Raw genomic sequence first — 21,516 nt, forward strand, 5'->3', positions numbered from 1 at the left:
TGCTGCAGGGACTTCTGGACTTCCAACTCCGGGGAATCCAGGTCAGAAGAATCGCCTCCTTGCAGCTGCTGCCAGCTCCGATGCTCTAGGCTTCAGGTTCAACGGCTGGGTTGGTGGCTTCCGGGTAGGGCTTGCATCCGCATTCGATCTCCCGGGACTCTCTGCACGCTAGGTCCGTGCTTGGTGTCCCAGGCCCTCCGAGAAGCGCTGTGGAAAACTCCCTTCCGCGCGCGAGGCTAAATATGCGCGGCTTGTCATTCGGTGTAGCTGTCTCCCAGCTGATAGGGTGACGTTGAGTTTGGAGGCTTGGAGATTGGCTTTTTTATTTGGCTCCTTGCGGAGGCTTAATGGGCAAAGCGCTAGGCTCGCCCAGAAACCAGACCCTACGCTCGTCCCCTCTGTGCGCGGCGAGGCCGAGACGTCTCCGGTGGTGACTGCCGGGCGAGGCTGAGCCGCGCGTTCCCAGCCTGGGGAAAGCCCGGGCGACGCGGCAGTCAGCCCCCGCTGGGGTCCCTCCGAGCCGCCAGGGCGCGCCGCGCTGCTCTCAGTCCCACCCCTCCCGCAGGGATCCCCAGGCGACGGCGGCCGGGACTCCGGGCCTTGCCTGGGCCACTCGGGCAGTCCCTGCGCCTTGGCTGGGCGCCGAGGGTCTGTACAACGCGCCCTGCCCCCTGACCCCAGCGATCAAGCTCCAGATGCGCTGCCTGGTAGCCGCCTGACAGCTGCTAGCCCACGAGCTCCGGCCGGCAGCCGCGGCGGACTATCATGCTCCGGACGCCGCTGCAGCCGGCCCGCAGCCCGCGGGGGCGATGAGCCGCTGCGGCCGGTGAGGAGCCGGGCGGCGCGGGCATCGTGCACCTTCCTAGCCCGCCTACTTGCCCATCGAGCTCTGGAGGCTAAGGGGAATCTGTGAGTAATGGGATGAGCCTACAATCCCCAAGCTCTGGAGGGCTGCAAAGGCAGGGGATGCCTGCCAGAGATCTCGAGCCTGATATGCTCCGGAGAGGATCCCTGGTAGAGAAGAATCATTAAGTTATTTCTCAAGATCATTCGCATGTGGTGCCTTGCGGCGTGTTTAGAGCCAGAAAAAGTGGGGGAGGGTGCCCGGGAAAGTATATGTTGTATATGCGGTGTTGCGGGAGAATCTGGGAGGGTGTCTAAGCTAGGGTGCTGGGGGTGCCGCGAGAGATGCCTGTGAGCCATAGTACTGGAAACGTGTGTACAGTCCTGCTTTGAGTTTGATGGCTTAGTGGCAGGGTAGCGCAATGAGGAAGCTTCCTGGCCGTGTGTGTGTGTGTGTGTGTGTGTGTGTGTGTGTGTGTGTGTGTTGTGTATGTACATGTGTGTCTCGCGGGTGTCAGGGCGTGTGAGCTCCTGAGGCTGAGTGCCCACCGGGTTCTGGAGCTAGGAGGGGGACCGCGTTATTCCCTGGGCGCGCGCGCGCATGCGCGCACGACGCACACACACACACACACACACACACACACACACACACGCACCCCAATATTGGGACTCCATCACCGCCGCCGGCTCATAACCGCAGCCGGCTCATAACCGCAGCCCATTGCACCTGGTAGTCTGAGAGATCTAGGGTTGCGTGGAGAGCTGTGAAAGTATGTAACTAAGCTCCCCTTCTTTCCTCAACACACACACACACACACACACACACACACACAGACACACACACACACACACACAGTAGCAGGCAGGAGCCCTCATTTAAAGGCCAGGCTGCTTCTGTAGGCCCTGGCTGACCTGCCCTGAGGACCTGAGCCCACTGCTGGGGCAGAGGTTGAAAATGATTTGCTAGAGGGGTTTCAGGGAGGAGGTAGTTTTTCTTTTTCATCCGTTGTGTTTTATTTTTAACCGGGAAGGGGGGGGGGGGATAGAACAAACGCCTTTAATGCAGTGCTGTAAATTTCCTCACTCACTGCTTGCCTCTTAACCTCCTTCTTTCTCTTTCTTCTTCTCCTTCTCCTCCTCCTCCTTCTTCTCCTTCTCCTCCTTCTCCTTTTCCTCTTTCTCTTTCTCTTTCTCTTTCTCTTTCTCTTTCTCTTTCTCTTTCTCTTTCTCTTTCTCTTTCTCCTTCGGAAATTAACAAACAAGCATCTGGAACGTTTGGTGCTAAGGTTTCCCAGGCAGAAAGATTGAAATTGGGTGCAATTTATCAGAAATGTAGGCTGCAGCTGGGCACCAGGTGCCCAGCTCCTGGGTGGTCAAGAAACCCCCAAAGGGGGAAAGCTGTGGATACATAATGGGAACACATCCGATCTTCTGGTGGGGTACCAAAAGGGAAGCCTGCAGGCCTCTGGCGACCTGGTGACATGCAGCAGCTCCTGTGATTAATCTGCCACAGCTGTCGTGCCCCATCCACTTGAGCTGTGCTCTTGTTTACCTCGGGTTTTCAAATATAGCGGCTGCGCCATGCTCTTCCTGCAATTGGGGGGGGGGGGATCAGTTCACTAAGTATGGACCAGTGACCTCCTGCTGACCTTTCTCCCCCACCTTCCCACCCTGCTGGCAGCCTCTGGCTAGCTCATCTAACTTTGAGAGGAAGCTGTCCCTACATTCAGGCCTTGCAGTGTTGCAAAAGATGATGGTTAATGACCAGAGCTTTGGGTAATTGGATGGGGACTGGTCACCCTGGGTCCGCACTGCATCACACAAGACTCTTTAAATAAATGAACTGTGTGTGTGTGTGTGTGTGTGTGTGTGTGTGTGTGTGTGTTTAAGTGTGGGTTAAGGGAGCAGAGCCTGCATAACTGGGACTTGATTGTAGAGGTTCTTTCTTGAAGACCAGAAGGCCATGGTGCAAGTCCCTCTACATGGAATATTTATTGTTTTTTCCCCACCAGCTCTTAACATTCCTTACCCCAAGAAAGCTTTCCATTCCTTCTCTCTCTGACCAGGCTAGATTTCCTTATTTTGTACACCCATCATCTGAACCCACAACTTTGAAGTCATCTATGATGCAACTGAATTTTACGGACATGGCTGAGTGGTGGGGGTGGGGGGCGGGGAGCACAGCTCTGGACACTGACCTCCAGGGAGTGAGGAGAGAAGGCTTGCCTTAGTCTACACTGTGTCCTTGTGTCCCTCGTCAGCGTAGAGCAGGCACTTGGTAATTGTCTGATTAAACTGATGGAATCAGAGGAATTTGTTACATCTTCCCCTCCCTGGGTGTCTTCTACTCCCAGTAGGAGAAGGGAGAGAAGTTTTCTTAAACCAGCTCTGTTTTGCTGCTGTTGGCTTCTTTCTGTTTATAAAATTAAGCCATGCCTGGCAGCAAAGGTCTGTAATCTCAGCAGGAGGATTATAAATTCAAAGCCTGTCTGGGCAATCTAGTGAGATTCCATCATTGACAACAACAAACTATTGGTGTTTGGGGGAGGGACAGAAAGACAAGGTTGTAGTTCAACAGTGAAGAATCTGATTAGGATATTTATTTAATCTGTAATATTACAAAATAAAATTCCTTCTCACTGGGCCCCTCCATGAGATGACAGCCAGATTCACTTATCACAACCCTCTTCTATTCCTGTACAGAACTGTGTGTGTGTGTGTGTGTGCGTGTGCGTGCGCGCGCGCGCGCGCGCGTAATCTCTGGTCACAATGATGGGTATTGTCCATAGGCAATTGTGTCACTGTTTGTCACCCTGCGTGGTACATCCATTGTCCACAATCAGGATTTGGAAGATGTCACCATCTTGATGTCTCTTCACATTACTAAGTTTGATAAGTAGAGAGGGGCAATTCCTCTTACTCAAGCCCTGTTGTTTGGCCTAGGGGGTGAAATACTTTCTCCCAAAGAGAAAATCTTCACTTGTTCTCTTGGGGAGACATTTATTGAACAAGCAAGCAACCAGCAAGTACCAACTCTGCCAGACAAGAGCTAGGTACAGAGGCAAGCAACATAAAATGCTTCCTTTTCTCATAAACATACATTCTAGCAGACACAACCAAGCAGTGAATAGGCAATTACTGTATAAAGTGATTTCTGCCCCATGAGGGGCAATGGCAGATCAGTAGAAGTAAATAGAAATGATCACCTCTCCTCGGGGTGATCAAATCAGGGAACAACTAAGAAATCCTTCCTTTCTGGCTCAGGGAACAACTAAGCCAGAAAGGAAAGATGGCTTCAGGTTAGCTTTGCTGAAAGCAGGGAGAAGAAAGAGAGGGAGGGTAAGCTGTGAAGGTCTTGCACTCCAGGCTAAGGAACTGCATTTTTCCAGTGAGGTATTAGGAAGGTTTTAACTCCAGAAGGATCAAATTGTTGTTTTATATAATATGCAGAAACTGGCTGAAACTGAAATGTAGAGCCCATGGGAAGATTCTGTAGATCCCCAAGTAGGCTGGTGGAGAAAGCAGTTCCTCTGTTTTCATGCACAAACTTTAGTGTTCTTATACTTTTGATTGAGCCTAGTTCCTGGTGCTTTCTTTGGCTCTACAATGTTCTTTCAAGGAAGACGATCTACTACTTTTCTTTAATAAGGTTGGTTTATGTTTGACTGTTCATACACTCATGTGTCTTGAACCCAGCCCTGAGCAGAGAAGCTTCAGAAAGAAGAAATGGCTGTAGATGTATAAGGCATACTTTCTGAGCACAGAGCAAGAGAAACCCAGAACTATGAGAAATGGGGAGGTCTTAGAGGATATAAAAGGCCCCCAGAGAAGGAGCCTGGGAGAATGAGAAGGACTTACATTTATATTAATTCTGTAGAGACCACGGAGCAAGACTTCTGGATTTAAAAATTCACATGTGTATGAAGATAGATTTCTTTAAAGGACTGTAGGAGGAGTGGATAAATCTAATTGCAGGATCCTGGATACTTGGCTGGTGTTCACAGACTCACAATTACTAAGAAAACTATCTTCATTTCATCCTAGTCATAGTATGCAACAGGCCAAGGAGATACTAGTCACTTGGATTGACAAGTAAGGTGGCCCTGGGTGCAGAAAAGTGCCAGGTCGTGTAAGGACTGGGTCCAGAAGCAGGACTAGAAGCTAATTCTACCCCAGCTTCCAGATGGTACTTTCTAAATCCCTCGAGAGGACACAGCCTCAGTGTCCCATAGAAAGGAGAAGACTGTGATGCAGTCAACACCCCTCCTCTGAGTCGAATCTGTCCACCCAGCTCCCCTTTCTACCCTGCCATTACTCTCAGGACCAGGAATCCCTACCCTCTATCTCTTTTCCTGATAGCAGCCACTCTCTTCCTAAACTGAACTCCTTCTCTTATCTGGAATATCTTGCTCCTTTAACACAGAATCCTGTCTTTCCACAAATCCCTCTCTAAACAGAGTGCTGCCTGTCCCCTCCCGCCTCGCCACCATCCTCTTATCTTACCTTTATTAAATGATTGAGACAGTAGCCTCATTGTCATCATTAGTCAATTTCCTTGTCTCTCAATCCCTCATTACTTTCTTCCTTTCCCCACCTTCTACTCTAGGACCTCTAACCTTCCAAATTATCGTGAACATTTGCTCTCTCACCCCATATTCCTCTCTAACAGATAGCATTGACCATTAGCTCCTTAGAACTTCTTTACTGGGCTTCTGGTGGGTGAGTCTCTCCTATGGTTCTTCATTCACTTCTGTTCAAAGAATCTGCCCCCTTCCCAGTTTTCCTTTTCTCCATCATTTCTGGGCAGTCTTCCCTGGTGGCCAGGATGTTCCTATAGCCTGTGTCTTTAGCTCCCTGTACCTATGCCTTGTTACCAGCTCCTTGAGCATTGCCTACAACAGGATGTCCATCGGTTTTAAGAATAGAATATACTCAGTGTACCTTAGCTGAGCGTCCTCAGGGTTCAGTCCCTAGTTTCCTTCTATTGTAATACTTTAGGGCTTTCTCAAAATGATTGGCAGTGAGTGCTCTAGGCCCCCAAATGCTCCAACCATCCTGTTTCAACCTCAACACTCTTCTTCCTAGGGTGAAGAACACATTAAAATTATGTAAACTCTTAAGAATTTGGTACAAAATAGTGCCTTGGGGCCTTCCATAAGCTCTGCCCACACTACCTACATTACCATACTCCTTGGAAGAACCACCTTGTACCTGTGTCATTTTTGCTCCTTAGAAGGAACTAATGGGGCAGGGGCAAGGGTGAACTTAAAGGGTATCATGGAGGGAATTAAGACAGAGAGCATGGCTTCAAAGACAGCAAATAGAAGTTGCTTCTTGTGAAAGGGAGGCCCACATACTATTAGATAGTTGACTGTATGAGAGAAGCCCCCAACTCTGTCTCAGAGATATGACCCTGGCTGCTTGCCAGACTCCATTTGTTTCTCATTTAGGCAATGATATGATTGAGTTCCATATTTCAACATTTTAAAACTTCAGCTAAATGAAATGGCATTAAGATGAATCAAGCGTCGGAGAGTAGTCTAAAGAAAACTAGCGTGAAGGACTGTGTTTCCCAGCCTCCCTGTACGACTCAGCCACAAGTCAGAAGTATATCAGCACTGTTTCCATGAGTAACATCAACACTAGAGTCTGGAGGTAGACTCTCTGAAACAGCCAGGGGCAGGAAGAAAAGCAACATCTGCTCTAGGCTGCGCTATGATTCTCACACGTGTCTATCCTCTACCCCAATGTCCTTTCAGTTCAGGGATTGCTTTTTCACAGCCCTTCCTCATCTGACATACTCCTTCAGGCCTGGTACAAGGAGACTTATGTAGTCAGAGGAGGAAGGTCTAGTTTTGGTTCCATATTTACTGGTGTAGAAACCTTGGCAGTTGACTGAACACGATCCGGTGTGTTCTTCATCTGTGTGATCACCCTCACAAGAAAGCTAAAACGAGATCATTCAAGGGAGGAAGCCTTTGTAAACTCTTGGCACATCAACCGGCTAAAACTTAGTTGAGTAAATGATGCCGTATAAATATTGTTTGTTATTATTACGTACTCTAGAAGGAGGTGCAGGAGAGAGGGCTAGAGTTCAGAGGGGGAACTGTGTTGATTTGAACTTAGATTATACTCTAAAACCACGTGGTTCTAGTCGTTCTCTTAGTGTTTTTAGAGGGGCATTATCTATCTCCTCTCAATATCCATGGTTTCTGAATCACTTAGTCCTATAGTCATCATTCATTCATTCATTCATTCATCCATTCATTCATTCAATACTTACTGAACCCTCCTAAAGCACTGTGGTAAATGGAGAGGGTACATTCCTTGCCCAAATAGAATTTTTATTCCTTGATAAGCCAACAAGCAAATCGACAAAACCAACAATGTGTTCAGAAACTGATATGTGCTATGAAAGATACGAAATGTAATATGACAAAGAGTCCAGGAGAAGAGCCACCCTCAGGATGAGCAGGGAGAGACTGGCAAGGAAGGTGGCATCTGAGACCTAAATAAAATGAAAAAAAAATATGACATATGTGGATGTGTCCACAGTTAGATCCATAGCTAGCTTTTTAAGAAACATTAGATAACCTTATCTTAGTGGAGCTTAGAGTATAACAACAGGTGGTAAAGTCAGAAAATTCAGAGTTAGAAGAGGAAAAAGAGTTTCCAAAACAGCAGGGATGCAGGGAATGGCACGATCTCTGCAGTAGATGTTTTAAAAAGACATTTCTGGCTGGTTTTGGTAGCAGTAGCCTATAATCCCAGCACCAAGAGACTAAAACAAGATAGGAACTCCAAGTACAGTGTGGGCTATATAGTAAGATCCTGTCTCAGAAAAAAAATCACCTTGTTTTGTGGGAAGCAGATTATAAGGGATGGGACAAGCTTGTCAGCTGTCATACTGTTGCAGTAGGCAAGGTGAGGTATATAATTCTCACTAGATAGAGGTTAGACCAAAGTGTGACACAGTAATTCTCACTGGATAGAGGTTAGACCAGAGTGTGACACATGCTTGTACCCAGTATATCTGAGAACACATGCAGGTATCATGATCTTCAAAGAACCTTCAAGTTTGATGGGCATACAACAAATACTCAACAGATACCAAAACCTCTGCCACCCACTACCAATGAATCAATAGCCAGAATAAAGCTTTCTTGTACTTAGACTTGAATTTGAGTTAATTTTAACATTTTGGCTTTTGTTTTTAATTTTCAAAAAAAAAAAATCCTCCTAGCATTACTTCCTAGGAGGGATACATCCCATAGATTTAGTTCCTTCTGTATGAACTACATTCTTATTTTTGACAGACAAGAGATGTTCAACCTCACCCCTTCTCTGATGTCCCCAATACATTTTTTAAGTCCCTGGAGCTTTTGCTAGAATTTAGATACTGATCTTGTGGACACTTCTGTTAGCTTGTTGAACATGGGGACAGGTACTCTCCCATCAGTGTGTCACCAAGGCTTATCATATCTGTGTTACTGACTCAACAAACAACCCTTCACCTCTCTTAGACTGAGGAGAACACTTGTGCTTTGGTTCAATTCCAAGGACTTCCTGCCCTCTTCCTGGAGAGCTGAGTATTCCTGTTGGTCTTATTTGTCCAGTGTTCCATTAAGTCCTAAGTTCAGCAGGTGTATGGCTTGGATGCTTTGCTGCCGATGCCTCCAGCTTCCATTTCTTTGAGCCTGGACCTCTGAGCAAGAAGGAGCATTGCAGGACCAGTGTTGATGGAGAAGATGCTGATGTGATGAGCTTCCTGCAACTCTTCATTCCTTTCTTTCCCTGTCACCTTGTTGGCACTGTTCTCTCGCTTAGACTGATTGTACTTAGGTAGCTCTGAAACCTATGTCTTCCTCAGCATCTGGTTCTCCTCTCTCTCTTGCCTAGTGCCAAGTAAGTCTAAACTGGTCTCAGCTTCCAGTAGGCCCTAATTTTGTCCATCCATGGAGTTTCCATGCTTCGACCACTGCAGACTACTTGTCTAAAAGAAAACACCAACCATATCTCTCATCTGATTAGAAAACTTTCAGCCTATATTGCTTCTCATATTCTCCAAGGCGATGCCCAAATTCTTTGGCCAGGCATTCAAGGATTCTAGAGATACTCTACCAACTTCTGCAGCTGTTTTCACATTGTCTGCCGTTTTCTGATTGTGCTTATTCAAGCTTCCACACCTTCCCTCTAGCATGGGCTTCCTGCCTCCATGTTGCTAGTACACTGGCTTTCCCCCGGCTATCACCCATCCAGTTTTCGAGTCATAGATACAGTGTTAGCTGGGGCATGGAACTGGTTCCAGTGATCCCATGCCATTCTAACCCTTTCTTCTTCAAACTTTCTTGACACATGATTGTACATACTCACAAGTATAATACTTGCTTTGTCCTAATTATTCAGTTTTCTGTCACTTTGCTCCAACGCAATGTGTGCTTCAAGGAGGATTATATTTTTGTTCATATTACTCAAATTTGGAAATCTTTGCTCACAGCATTCTTGACAGATGGTTCTCCAACCTCCAGTAGAACATTGCCAAGGGTTGGGGAAATCATTGGATGTGATTCTTACTAAGATTTTTGCACATCCATTCAGTAAATCTATACTAAGCATCTACTATATGCTAGATACTAATTCAGGCAATGTGGATAGAGAAATCTCATATAAAAATCGCTAAGCCCTCTTAGAACTTACTTTTTTTTTTTAGTTTGTGGGTGGGTAAAAATAAATTTAGAACAAAGGTTTAATCTTCTCACAATAAGCCAGCCTGTGTCATACAACTAAGCTGCCTACAAGGATGAGTTTGTGAGTGAATGCGTGAACCAGAAGATCACAGAATCAAGAGATGACCTGTATTGTTACCTCTAAAAGGAAACATAACTAGAAATACATTTTGCTGTACACAAGGGAGCAGCATCCCTTTCCTGTGAAGATAGGAGAACTCTATTTTAAGTATCTTCAGTAAAAGTATAAAACGGCAAATTTAGAGAGAGCAGCAAAGGAAAAATATCCTTATGTAAATGGAGAATACTGTCCTTGTCAAAGCATGAAAGCAAATAGGAGTTCATGAAGTGAGATGCTTGCCTACTGTGCAGCAGGACTTTATTGTGATTACTTGTAGATCAACTCATGATGTAGTGGAAGTCCTCCTGGTCCAAGAAAATCCTTAATGGTTGAAATCCTTGTGATACGTATCTTTTTCTTTCTTAAGATTTTCTTATGAAAATCTTTTTAAAGATTTTCTTCTGATTTTCTTTCTTTCCTTCCTTCCTTCCTTCTTTCTTCCTTCTTCCCTCCCTCTCTCCCTTCTTCCTTCCTTCCTTCCCTCCTTCCTTAGCAGTAGCTCAGAGATCAATGGAGGAACTTTATAAAAATACAAATATCTAGGCTCTGCTACTAGGAAACCTAAACTTAGAGCTCAGGTTGAATCTATATTTTTACACTTTTCAGAGCTCAAAAGGTATTTTGATGCACAGACATCTCTAGAATATAGAATTACTTAAATCTTGGTCTGCAATTGTAGGAGGACTATGTGAAGATGTAGATTCATTAACAGGAAAGCAGACTTCACCTAAGCAGAGGCCCCACTCTTCCCAGGTCTCTGGACTATTCTTGCCATTGGTGGTGCCCCAGATTAACTGGATTTTATGAGTTTAATAAATTATAATGTATCTTTGAATCATGGAACTTCATAGTGACAAAGGATGTCAAAGTTCAACATCTTAGCCCAGATTAATAGATTTTCATTGAGAACAGGATGGATGGATTGCTCAGTAATTAATACCACTGGCTACTTTTGCATAGGATCTGATTTCCAGCACCTACATGGCAGCTCAGAATTGTCTGTCATTTCAGTAACTAGGAATTTGATGCCCTCTTCTGGCCTTCATGGGCACTTTATGCAGGTAATGCACATACACACATGTAGACAAAACACTCATACATGCGAATAATAAACACTTTTTCTAAAAGAAGTTAAACAACAAAATTTTCTTTGAGTTGAGTTGCAGTTCCTCATTTTAGAAAAATGTAGACATTGTGTCTGTACACGGATAATCTCAAGACAGTGTAAACATGTTTCTGTGCTAATCAAGTCTTGACAAAACAAATAAGTAATTTTTAAAGTAGAGGAGGACATCATTAGGGAATGCTTCCCAAAAAGGCAGAGTGTCTTGAGACCCAGGTTGCTACACTATTCCACCATATTCTCATTCCCTGGAGTTTAGAAACAGGCCCTGCATTTGACATACTGAGTTTAAAAGCTCAGATGTGTTACTTGTTTGGCTAATAGGTCTCTTGTGAGTTACCACTGAACCCCCATATCTTCATTTTTAAAACACAGAATGATGTCCAGCTCACTGTGGCACTGTGAGGTGTTAACAGATGAAACAAAAGTTCCTAGCACAATGCCAGGCATTGAATATGTTCTTTTTGTTGTTGTTGTTGGCTTTAACTTTTTTATTCGATATATTTTTTATTTACATTTCAAATGATTTCCCCTTTTCTGTTCCCCCACTCCCCAAAAGTCACATAAGCCACCTTCCCTCCCCCTGTTCTCCCACCCACCCCTTCCCACTTCCCTGTTCTGGTTTTGCCTTATACTGCTACACTGAGTCTTTCCAGAACCAGGGGCCACTCCTCCGTTCTTCTTGTACCTCATTTGATGTGTGGATTATGTTTTGGGTATTCCAGTTTTCCAGGCTAATATCCACTTATTAGTGAGTGCATACCATGATTGATCTTTTGAGACTGGGTTACCTCACTTAGTATGATGTTCTCCAGCTCCATCCATTTGCCTAAAAATTTCATGAATTCATTGTTTCTAATGGCTGAATAGTACTCCATTGTGTAGATATACCACATTTTTTTGCATCCATTCTTCTGTTGAGAGATACCTAGGTTCTTTCCAGTTTCTGGCTATTATAAATAGGGCTGCTATGAACATAGTGAAGCATATATCCTTATTACATGCTGGGGAATCCTCTGGGTATATGCCCAGGAGTGGTATAGCAGGATCTTTCGGAAGTGATGTGCCCAGTTTTCTGAGGAACCGCCAGACTGATTTCCAGAGTGGTTGTGGATGCATATGGTTGTTTTTAATTGTCCCTTTAAAGTTTATGATTCATATATGATTTGAGGAGACAGAAGCTCTGCTCTGTCCATGGACTTTCTTTTCTGGTGTGTGGTGCTTCCTGGAAGATTGTCTGCAGGTTTCCTTAACATCATCATACAGTTCAAGTGTCATTAAAGTGTGAGAAGGTCAAGAGAAAGCAAAAGAAGCCATTTTCATGAGATCAGAACAGGAAGAACTATGGACTACTGCTCCCTGTGTTGCTGGGAGCTTCTCCACATTATTTTAGAGCTCTACTGTACTCCAGCCATTCCCCATGTTTCCACCATAGAGCCATTTACCTGTGTGTTCAGAGCAAAGCAAGGGAAGAGTATCAATGACTTCCCAGGATATGGTTATAATACATACATGTATTATACTTATCTTTGTTTATTTCCATCCTTCATCAGAAGATAAACTCTATGAGGCTTGATGTGAATTATACTCATTAATGGCTATACCTCAATCACTAATACAGTGTCTGAGCCTAAATCGACAAAGAACAGTTGCCTACAAAATGGACTCAATCCAAGAGACTTTTGGTAAATCTAGAAGGAAGACTGTCCTTGACCTTGTCTTGGCCTTCTCTTTCTCCCACCATCACTTGGCATAGTCTTTATAGTCTGCCTTCTCTTTGGGAATCTAAACTCCAAGCCTGGCTCTTCCACTGCTGTAGGCTGATCTCACTTAAATGTGTAACTTCCCAATGATCAAAGCATCTTTGAGTTAAAGAACTATAAAAGCTGTCAAACCCAACCCGAGCTTCATAGATAATTCAAGTATTACCCTGAGAGTACCATGGACTTTCCAGGCTCTCCCATTCACTGAAACACAACTAGGAATGAATCTTGCTTTCTACTTTCAAATCCAAGGCTTTCTATTGCTCCAAGCTGCCGTGGGCAAGTAGAACCCCCAGGCTTGTCGGGGAGGCCTCTGCACCGAGAAAGACTAATTTTGTTCTATTTGGGTTCTTGCTCAAGAAGATCCCCAAAGCTGGGACCCAGCATCATGTGTTCCAGAAGCAGACTTCCAAAATTCAGATGCTTACATCTCGCCTTAGTAACTGTGATCTTGGTCAAATTACTTAGCCTTTTTGAGCTCTAATGTGCCATCTGTAAAATGGATCTGATGAAGCCTTCTTTCCCGGGAAGAATAGGAGAAATAATAATGCAGGAAAAACATTGAGTACCATTGTTTTCTGCCATGAATCCAGGTCCTACTGTGTAAGCCAGGCTATCCATGCTATATGTCATACTCTTTAGACAGAGTAGGGAGTTGAGTGTCTGCATCTCTCACGGTGTCTTGCTCGGAGGTAAGGACTCTACGCAAACACCACCCCTCCCTCAAGGTGGGCAGAGGAAATACTGGAAGCGTTACAATGTGTCTGCACCAGATGACATGTCACAGCAAGTGCAGACCTGCTGCATCTATAACTTTAAATTGGCTGTGATGCCTGTGCAGGGGCCCAGATTTAGAAGCAGAGCAGGATGATTCTACCGAGGCTGGTGACAGGCCCCAAGCTCCGTTCCCACTGGAGAAAGTGGAGGGCATAGCAGGAGGGAGAATTGTTCAGTCTGGCCTGGTGGCATTGTTTTATTAATGATCTGGACAGGCAGAGGAACAGTGATTTTAATTAAATTTGCCATTGATATTAAAAGATGTCAGGAGCCACTGCTGAGGACACAGACACCTTGCAGAAGTCCCTGGGGGTTGTGGGGCAGCACATTAAGAAAATAAGCCGGGAAACAGACAAGAGGTCACAGGCTGAGCCAGGACATGCATTCTGCTCAGGGAGCAGAATGAGGGCAGAGGGTCACTCTGTGTTGAATAGACCATAGTTTATTTTTCATTTGCTTCTTCTCTGCCCCACGGTGTATAGTGAATGACTCTTCTACAGCCATCCTAAGGTTTGGGGGAAATGGATTTTGTTTTTTGAAATACAAATCAGACCATGTCATTCTCCTGTTTAAAATCCCACTGTTGCTTTTCTTTGTCTTGGGATAAAATCCCATTTTCTCAGCCTACCGTAGAAACCCTGTGGGGAATGCACTCTCCCCTGCCATGGCCTTCTTCTGATTCCTCTTCCCCACACTGTATTCCTTGTAATCCAAGGCACTCAGCAGGCTTCCTCACGCCTCCCTGTCTTTGCCTTTGCCTGTCTAGGCCTTTCTCTTTAACTGGAATGGCCCTTTCTTCGTTCTTTTCTTCTTCTCCTCTCTCTTTTTTTTAATGCTCACTCATGCTTGAAGTCCTACTTCAGGGATCACCCCCTTCAGAACCGAACCGCTCCCCGAACCCCACGCTGGCTCAGCACCCTCCCTGAGTATTTATGGCATTCAGCTCTTACCCCACATCCGTAAGAAAGCTGTCTATGTTAATGTCTTTCTACTCCCACTCAAGTGTACCTTTGTGGGCAAACACTGTGTCTCATTTTTCATTTTACCCACTGGCATGCAGTGGCAAACCTCAGGTTTTTGTCGATATTTGTCACTCTGAATGACGAGGAGAAGAATATTTGGGTGGGTGTCAGGAGCAGGCAGCCATCACAGCCCTGTACACCTGGGGACTCTGTTAAATGGTCAGTGTCTTCTGTGTGGGAACAATGACACAGTCACTTGCTCTCAAGCTCATGTCACTTCTGGGTCCACATCAGACTGGAAGCCAACTGGTGCCACCAGTGGTCCTGTCTACCACTTACCAAACTGGGCCATTTTGGTAAAAATTGAGTTGGTCAAAATGGTACATTTTATTCCATTTCCCTGCCTGTGTTGACTCTACTAATGATTTGTTTTCCTTACACTTTGAGTAAATGATTTAAAAAGACTCACTTTTCTCCAAAATATAAAATAAAAATGTTGATAACCATATGGGGTTTTTATAAATACTAAAGGTAGCACGAAGTGTGTAGTAAATGCTTTTAAATTAGCAATTATTGTTAATAACTTTTTCAAGTTAAGTCCTGTTCCTGAGTCTGGGTCTTTAAGAGGGTGAGGAGATACCCTAGCAGGTTAGAATCTGCCTTGGTTTGTGTTTGGACCTGGACCAATGGCATTTTTTAAAAAAATGATTGCCTTGGTTATCATAGTGGTCCCCTTACAGTCTAATAATATCACAGCCAGAATCTATTTCCTGGTGGGACCAGAAAGAGCTAGCAGACAGAGTGTTTTCTACCTTCAATTCCGGATGCTGGTCAGCTGCTTTTACCAGCCAGTTGCCTTTTCTTTATTTTCCGTTTTTTCTTGCCTCCAGCATGTTTTCTCAAGAAACCATCCTCTGGTTCCATCCCAGGGACCTTATATTTGTTCCCCAGGAAAACCAGGCACCACAGTGTGTCTACAGGGCCCTCTTCAGTCGCTGGCTACATTCTTAGAATAACTAAGGGTCCTTGCCTCTGCCCTGTTGATCAGGACCACTACCACTGTGATACCCCATGTCCTTTCTCACCTGAGGATGCCTACTCACTTGTGGATGCCACCCTCTGTCACTGTGGGCTCTTGATTCAAAAGCTGCTTCAACTCTCTCTCCTGCATGGGCATGACGATCCACTAAGTCAGGAGTTTTGAAAGTAGAGGCAAGAAACCAAAATCCTCCTTTGTCCGCATTTCCCAAGGGCAAACGTCAGATTTGTGACTGAGATCTCTGGGCACATTACAGCCCCACAAGACTATCTTTAACCTTTTGATTGTGATGCTGAACATCTTCAAGCACTCTACTCCTCCATGGTCATTTCATGACCCCTTTATCCTCTGAGTGAAGTCAAAGGCAGAGACCCCAAGCCACTGTTATGAGGACCAGTTTCTGGACTAGTGTGAGTCTCGACATTTGGTGAGTCTCGACATTTGCTGCTGTTCTAGGCAGTGTAAGGGGGAGTTAATCCATAGCTCCCTGAAAGGAAGATTTGTATAGTATGTACTGGGTACTGAGTATGAGTTTTAGAAATTTAAAGAGAACCCATACAACCTCTAAAAATCGAATAAGGATATGTCTATGAGATCTTTATATATTCCCAAAGAAATTAGCTATAACTTAGATCATAAAATAGATCAATCAGCCGTTTGAAGAAGACTGATTGATCTCTCAGGAAGCTTTTTTTGGTAGCTATATTTATTCATTTCAAAAGCACACATTGACTGAACACTGCTAACTTCTACTTAGGATTTCACAGTAAATAAGAGAGACCTAACCCCTGTTCTTATGTCATCTCAGCTTTATAGATAAGACATAACTCATCTAATAATAAAAAAAGAAACATAAAATTCCAAAGTATCTAAAATGTCATATAGAGAAATAATCCAATGAGGAGTAAATACAGGAAAAAAAAACCCACCCGTTTTTATCAATGAGAGGAAGTTATTGTTTGTTTCAGAAAGTGACAGTTGATATAGGACATTGTTGTGACTGGAAGGTACAAAAAAGAAACTCTCCTTTCAAGTATGAATAATGGCATGGCAACAGTTCTGAGGCGGACGCTAGCTTGTCTAATCAGGGAGAAATGAAGGAAGGACATTGTTAAAATGTAGTGAGACAGTGACAGGGGATGAACTAGAAAGATAATGAAAAGAGGTGTCTCCTGCAAGGCTTGGCTGGTCACAGCAGGCAGTCAAGAATTTATATCAACAGCAAGAAGAAAACCATGCAGAGCTTCAGCTAGGGAAGTGATATGCTTAAATCTAGTGTGTGTGTGTGTGTGTGTGTGTGTGTGTGTGTGTTGTTTGTTGTTTGATTGTTGGTTGGGTTTTTTGTTATTTATTTATTTACTTATTTATTTACTACTCTAGTTGACTGGAGAGATTACTCAGTGGTAGAGTACTTGTCTAGCATAAGTTGAGTCCGGGCATCCCAGTATTATCACAGCTGAGCCAAGAAAGTAGAATTGAGATTTAGTCTCTGGCAAGAGTTGAAGTGGGGCTTTTAGTTGGAAGGCTACTGCAGCAGATCCATGGGATAAGGAGCAGTGGTGGCTTGGACCATGATGGTGGTGGTTAAGATCAGGAAGAGAGCTGGTAGGACTTAGTGCTGGACTGGCTACAGAGATGGAGAGGAATGTTTGCAGACTAACACCTGGAATCTCTCACAAATAATTGGTAGACGGGGATGGGGAGGGGGCTTTGCTTTCAGAAATGAGAACCAATGGAAAAAGAAGAGCCAATGGGAACAATAGGGACCTTGACACCTTTAAGGTACTGCACAAACAGAATTCCACAGTCCTGAGTTATACCCCATAGGATTCTAACAGAGGGGAAAGTGGCAGATTGCTTATGTGTGTGTGTGTATACACACACACACACACACACACACATATGTATACATACATACATAAAACGATCACTTGGTTGTTTTCATTCCTATTCTGTCTGAGTGAGTCAGTAAGTGAAAGGTTGCATAGCCTCAAATGATCAGAAGCTCAACTGAAAATAATGAATGCCCTTCTGGTCTCTTCTGTGCACAGTTACTGCTCAATGCTTCGAGCCCATCCGATGAAGCCGTATGCCATTCCCAGATTCACCTCAAGTCTTTTAAAAAAAAAAAAACTGTATATGAGAACCATTCGTGTGTTTTATTTGTAACAATTTCTACTTCTTGGCCCCTTCCATGTTTTCATGCAGTGTGCAGTGGCTGAATAATCACCATATTCATAGCTTGTTCTAAACAGGGTTTAACAGGAGGAGTGTCCAAAAAGCACAGTGGACAATGTCTGAGGCACACATTGCAGCATTCACGGTGAAATCAATTTTATTATTTTTTTACAGGAAGCCTCGGAACTCCTGGCTGCCTCTAGAAGTTTCGAATTTGAGGAAGGAGCTTTTCACTCACAAGAGCTCAATCACACGCAGAGCAAGGTGTGCGCTATATCAAGGCCCAGCCCATGAATAACATGCTCTATTCAGCACATGTGCTTACAAAACTGAGTTGTGCAAGGTTCTTGAATATGAACGCAGGGCAAGGAAGGCTGAAATTTCTAGCCACAGTGCAAATGAGAAGGAAGACGTCCTTCCTTCTCATTAATAAGCATGTATTTTAAGTTGATTCTAGGGACAAGTGGAGTTGCAACTCAGGACTAGGAGGTATCACTTGGATTTCCATCCCTAGTCTTGCCAGCTATTTCAAACCATTCTTCAACTGAATCTCTACCAGATGGTTTTTGAGGACAGAGAAGCTATTTGTGTCTCCCATTGACATCTATTTTCCAAGTGAGAGACGGGCCCCATATGTCAGTGCCATATGTCAATAGAGGTGAACCATCCATTTGTGTTGGTGGGAACCTGCCAATTGTTGCCCCTATGAGAAAAGTCTCATGCCTTTTCCTGTCTCTCTGATTGTTTTCTAGGTCTCAGGCCTGTTGGGAAGGCCATTGGTGCTGTGGTGGAGCCCGAACCTAAGTCTTGTGTATGGCGTGGTTACGGCTGCAGCCTCTCACCTCTGCCTTCCTCCATTTTTGGCTGGTTACTTTTGTGCTTTTCCTGAATGGTCTTCGAGCAGAGGCTGGTGACTTGGGGGATGTGCCCAGTGCAGGGCGGAACAATGAATCCTGTTCAGGGTCATCAGACTGCAAGGAGGGTGTCATCTTGCCAATCTGGTATCCGGAGAACCCGTCTCTTGGGGACAAGATTGCCAGGGTCATTGTCTATTTTGTGGCCCTGATATACATGTTTCTTGGGGTGTCTATCATTGCTGACCGATTCATGGCATCTATTGAAGTCATTACCTCCCAAGAGAGGGAAGTGACCATTAAGAAGCCCAATGGAGAGACCAGCACAACTACAATTCGGGTATGGAATGAAACTGTCTCCAATCTGACCCTAATGGCCCTGGGCTCTTCTGCTCCAGAGATTCTCCTGTCTTTAATTGAGGTGTGTGGTCATGGGTTCATTGCCGGTGATCTGGGACCATCTACCATCGTCGGCAGTGCAGCCTTCAATATGTTCATCATCATTGGTATCTGTGTCTACGTGATCCCAGATGGGGAGACTCGAAAGATCAAGCACTTACGAGTTTTCTTTGTCACGGCCGCTTGGAGCATCTTTGCCTATATTTGGCTCTATATGATCCTAGCAGTCTTCTCTCCTGGTGTGGTCCAGGTTTGGGAAGGCCTCCTTACTCTCTTCTTCTTTCCAGTGTGTGTCCTTCTGGCTTGGGTGGCAGATAAGCGACTGCTCTTCTACAAATACATGCACAAAAAATACCGCACAGATAAACACCGAGGAATTATCATTGAGACAGAGGGTGACCACCCTAAGGGCATTGAGATGGATGGGAAAATGATGAATTCTCACTTCCTAGATGGGAACCTTATACCCTTGGAAGGAAAGGAAGTAGATGAATCTCGTAGGGAAATGATCCGGATTCTTAAGGATCTGAAACAAAAACACCCAGAAAAGGACTTAGATCAGCTGGTGGAGATGGCCAATTACTATGCTCTTTCCCACCAACAGAAGAGCCGTGCTTTCTACCGCATCCAAGCCACCCGGATGATGACTGGTGCGGGCAATATACTTAAGAAACATGCAGCAGAACAAGCCAAGAAGACCTCTAGCATGAGCGAGGTGCATACTGATGAGCCTGAGGACTTTGCCTCCAAGGTCTTCTTTGACCCATGTTCTTATCAGTGCCTGGAGAACTGTGGAGCTGTCCTCCTGACTGTGGTGAGGAAAGGGGGAGATATATCTAAGACCATGTACGTGGACTACAAAACAGAGGATGGCTCTGCCAACGCAGGAGCGGACTACGAGTTCACAGAGGGCACTGTGGTTCTGAAGCCAGGAGAGACCCAGAAGGAGTTCTCTGTGGGCATCATTGATGATGACATTTTTGAGGAGGACGAACACTTCTTTGTGAGGTTGAGCAATGTCCGTGTAGAAGAGGAGCAGCTGGAGGAGGGGATGCCCCCAGCAATGCTCAATAGTCTTCCTTTGCCTCGGGCTGTCCTGGCCTCCCCTTGTGTGGCCACAGTAACCATCTTGGATGATGACCATGCAGGAATTTTCACGTTTGAATGTGATACCATTCATGTCAGTGAAAGTATTGGTGTTATGGAAGTCAAGGTTTTGAGGACATCAGGTGCCCGGGGCACAGTCATCGTCCCTTTTAGGACAGTAGAAGGGACAGCCAAGGGTGGTGGTGAGGACTTTGAAGATACATACGGGGAGCTGGAGTTCAAGAATGATGAAACGGTGTAAGTAGCTTTCTCGTATTTCGTTCCTCCATAGCCCATCCCGCGTCATCTTTCCCTGTGCTTTAGTACTACTCCCTTGTTTTTGTGTTAATCCCAAACTTTGCTTTTGTCACAGGTGTGAGAGATCAGCAGACACTACTGGACAGGTCCTGCTTCCAGGCCCTCCTTCAGTTTTCTCCTTCTAAATTGTTTCTGGACACTTTGTTTAGATCTAAGGACACAGAGTGTTTTGTCCATTGACATTCAAAATGATGGTCAGTAGGGGTGGGAGGTGTCTGAAGGTTTTGTAAGATCTTGAAGAACGCTTATGACCAAAGAGAGCTGGGAAATACAAACTTCTCCTTCCTCCCTCTTCCATACCAAAGCTTATGAGTTTAGAAACTTAATATTCCAGGAGGATAATAGTCTGGTCATCATATCCTTAAGAAAACAACTGGCATTGGCTTATTTACCCTCAGTACCACATTGCAGTTGTGTTGCATAGTAGATTCCAGACACTACAATTCCCATTTAGAGATTGGAAAAATTGATTGCAGCTTGGCAATGTCTCTAAATACACTATTTTGTGGAACAAGGCTTGTTTAACCCAAATGAGGCAAGTCAATATGACCAGAGTACTGCAAATGTTGTAGAGGAGGAGAGCACTGAGGACCACTCTTTTTTGCCTCTTGGCTTAAGTATAAGCTCTAACTTTTGCCTATGCAGTGAGGGAGATTTGTGGGAGAAAATACATCTTCTGTTTCACAGTTTAGAGCTGCTCTGAACTATTTCACCGCCTGTTGCTCCATTTAGTCCATCAGAACTCAAGTGACTGTGCTTCGGTCATCCCTCCTCACTGACCCTTCTTGCAAATGGGCATTCGGTCCTTGGCTTGTATAGGTAGCATAGTGGGGGTGGGAAGAATGACTCTCTTAGTTTATGGTAGGGTTAGCTTCTCAAGGAAGCTTAGGAGGATGCCAATGAGAAAGGAAGCCCTCTTGGGATACCTGCTGTTCTAGAAGCCTGAGATGGTGTGGAGAAGAGAAAGGAGGATGAAAACCATTTCATGAACCTATAGTTTCTACTTGTGGGGCATTGAATCATTCAGAAAGCAGAAGGGAAGGGAGGGAAGGAACTCCTGGCAAAGGGCGCTAGGGAAACATACTGTTGAAGTGTTTCTTCTTGGGTCCAGCCATGGGACAACACTCTAAAAGTCTTAGTTCTGCTGGGAACAGCCTGATGACCCATGAGAGTCTATTGCTGTATTTTCCAATCTCTTCTGACTTTGCACAAGTCACTCAGTAACTCTGAAAGGAAACCCTCTCATATAAAGAGTAAAAATAACAATTCGTTCCTTGCCTGGAGACAGGTGAGATTATCATATAATGATAATCCAAAATCTTCCAAA

General features: G+C 44.8%; 1 protein-coding gene across 1 annotated transcript in view; it reads left to right on the forward strand.

Moving 5' to 3' along the window:
• The first annotated feature begins 351 nt into the window (after positions 1 to 351).
• The window catches only part of Slc8a3 (solute carrier family 8 member A3), a 135,314-nt gene continuing 114,149 nt past the window's right edge, over positions 352 to 21,516 (forward strand). Inside the window, exons 1-3 of the mRNA XM_052185537.1 lie at positions 352 to 909; positions 17,707 to 17,796; positions 18,285 to 20,129. Coding sequence (XP_052041497.1) covers positions 18,346 to 20,129 — 1,784 coding nt within the window. The 5' untranslated portion in view covers positions 352 to 909; positions 17,707 to 17,796; positions 18,285 to 18,345. The remainder of the gene's footprint in view (positions 910 to 17,706; positions 17,797 to 18,284; positions 20,130 to 21,516) is intronic.

The sequence above is a fragment of the Apodemus sylvaticus genome, chromosome 6 (genome assembly GCF_947179515.1).
Source record: "Apodemus sylvaticus chromosome 6, mApoSyl1.1, whole genome shotgun sequence".
Lineage (NCBI taxonomy): Eukaryota > Metazoa > Chordata > Mammalia > Rodentia > Muridae > Apodemus > Apodemus sylvaticus.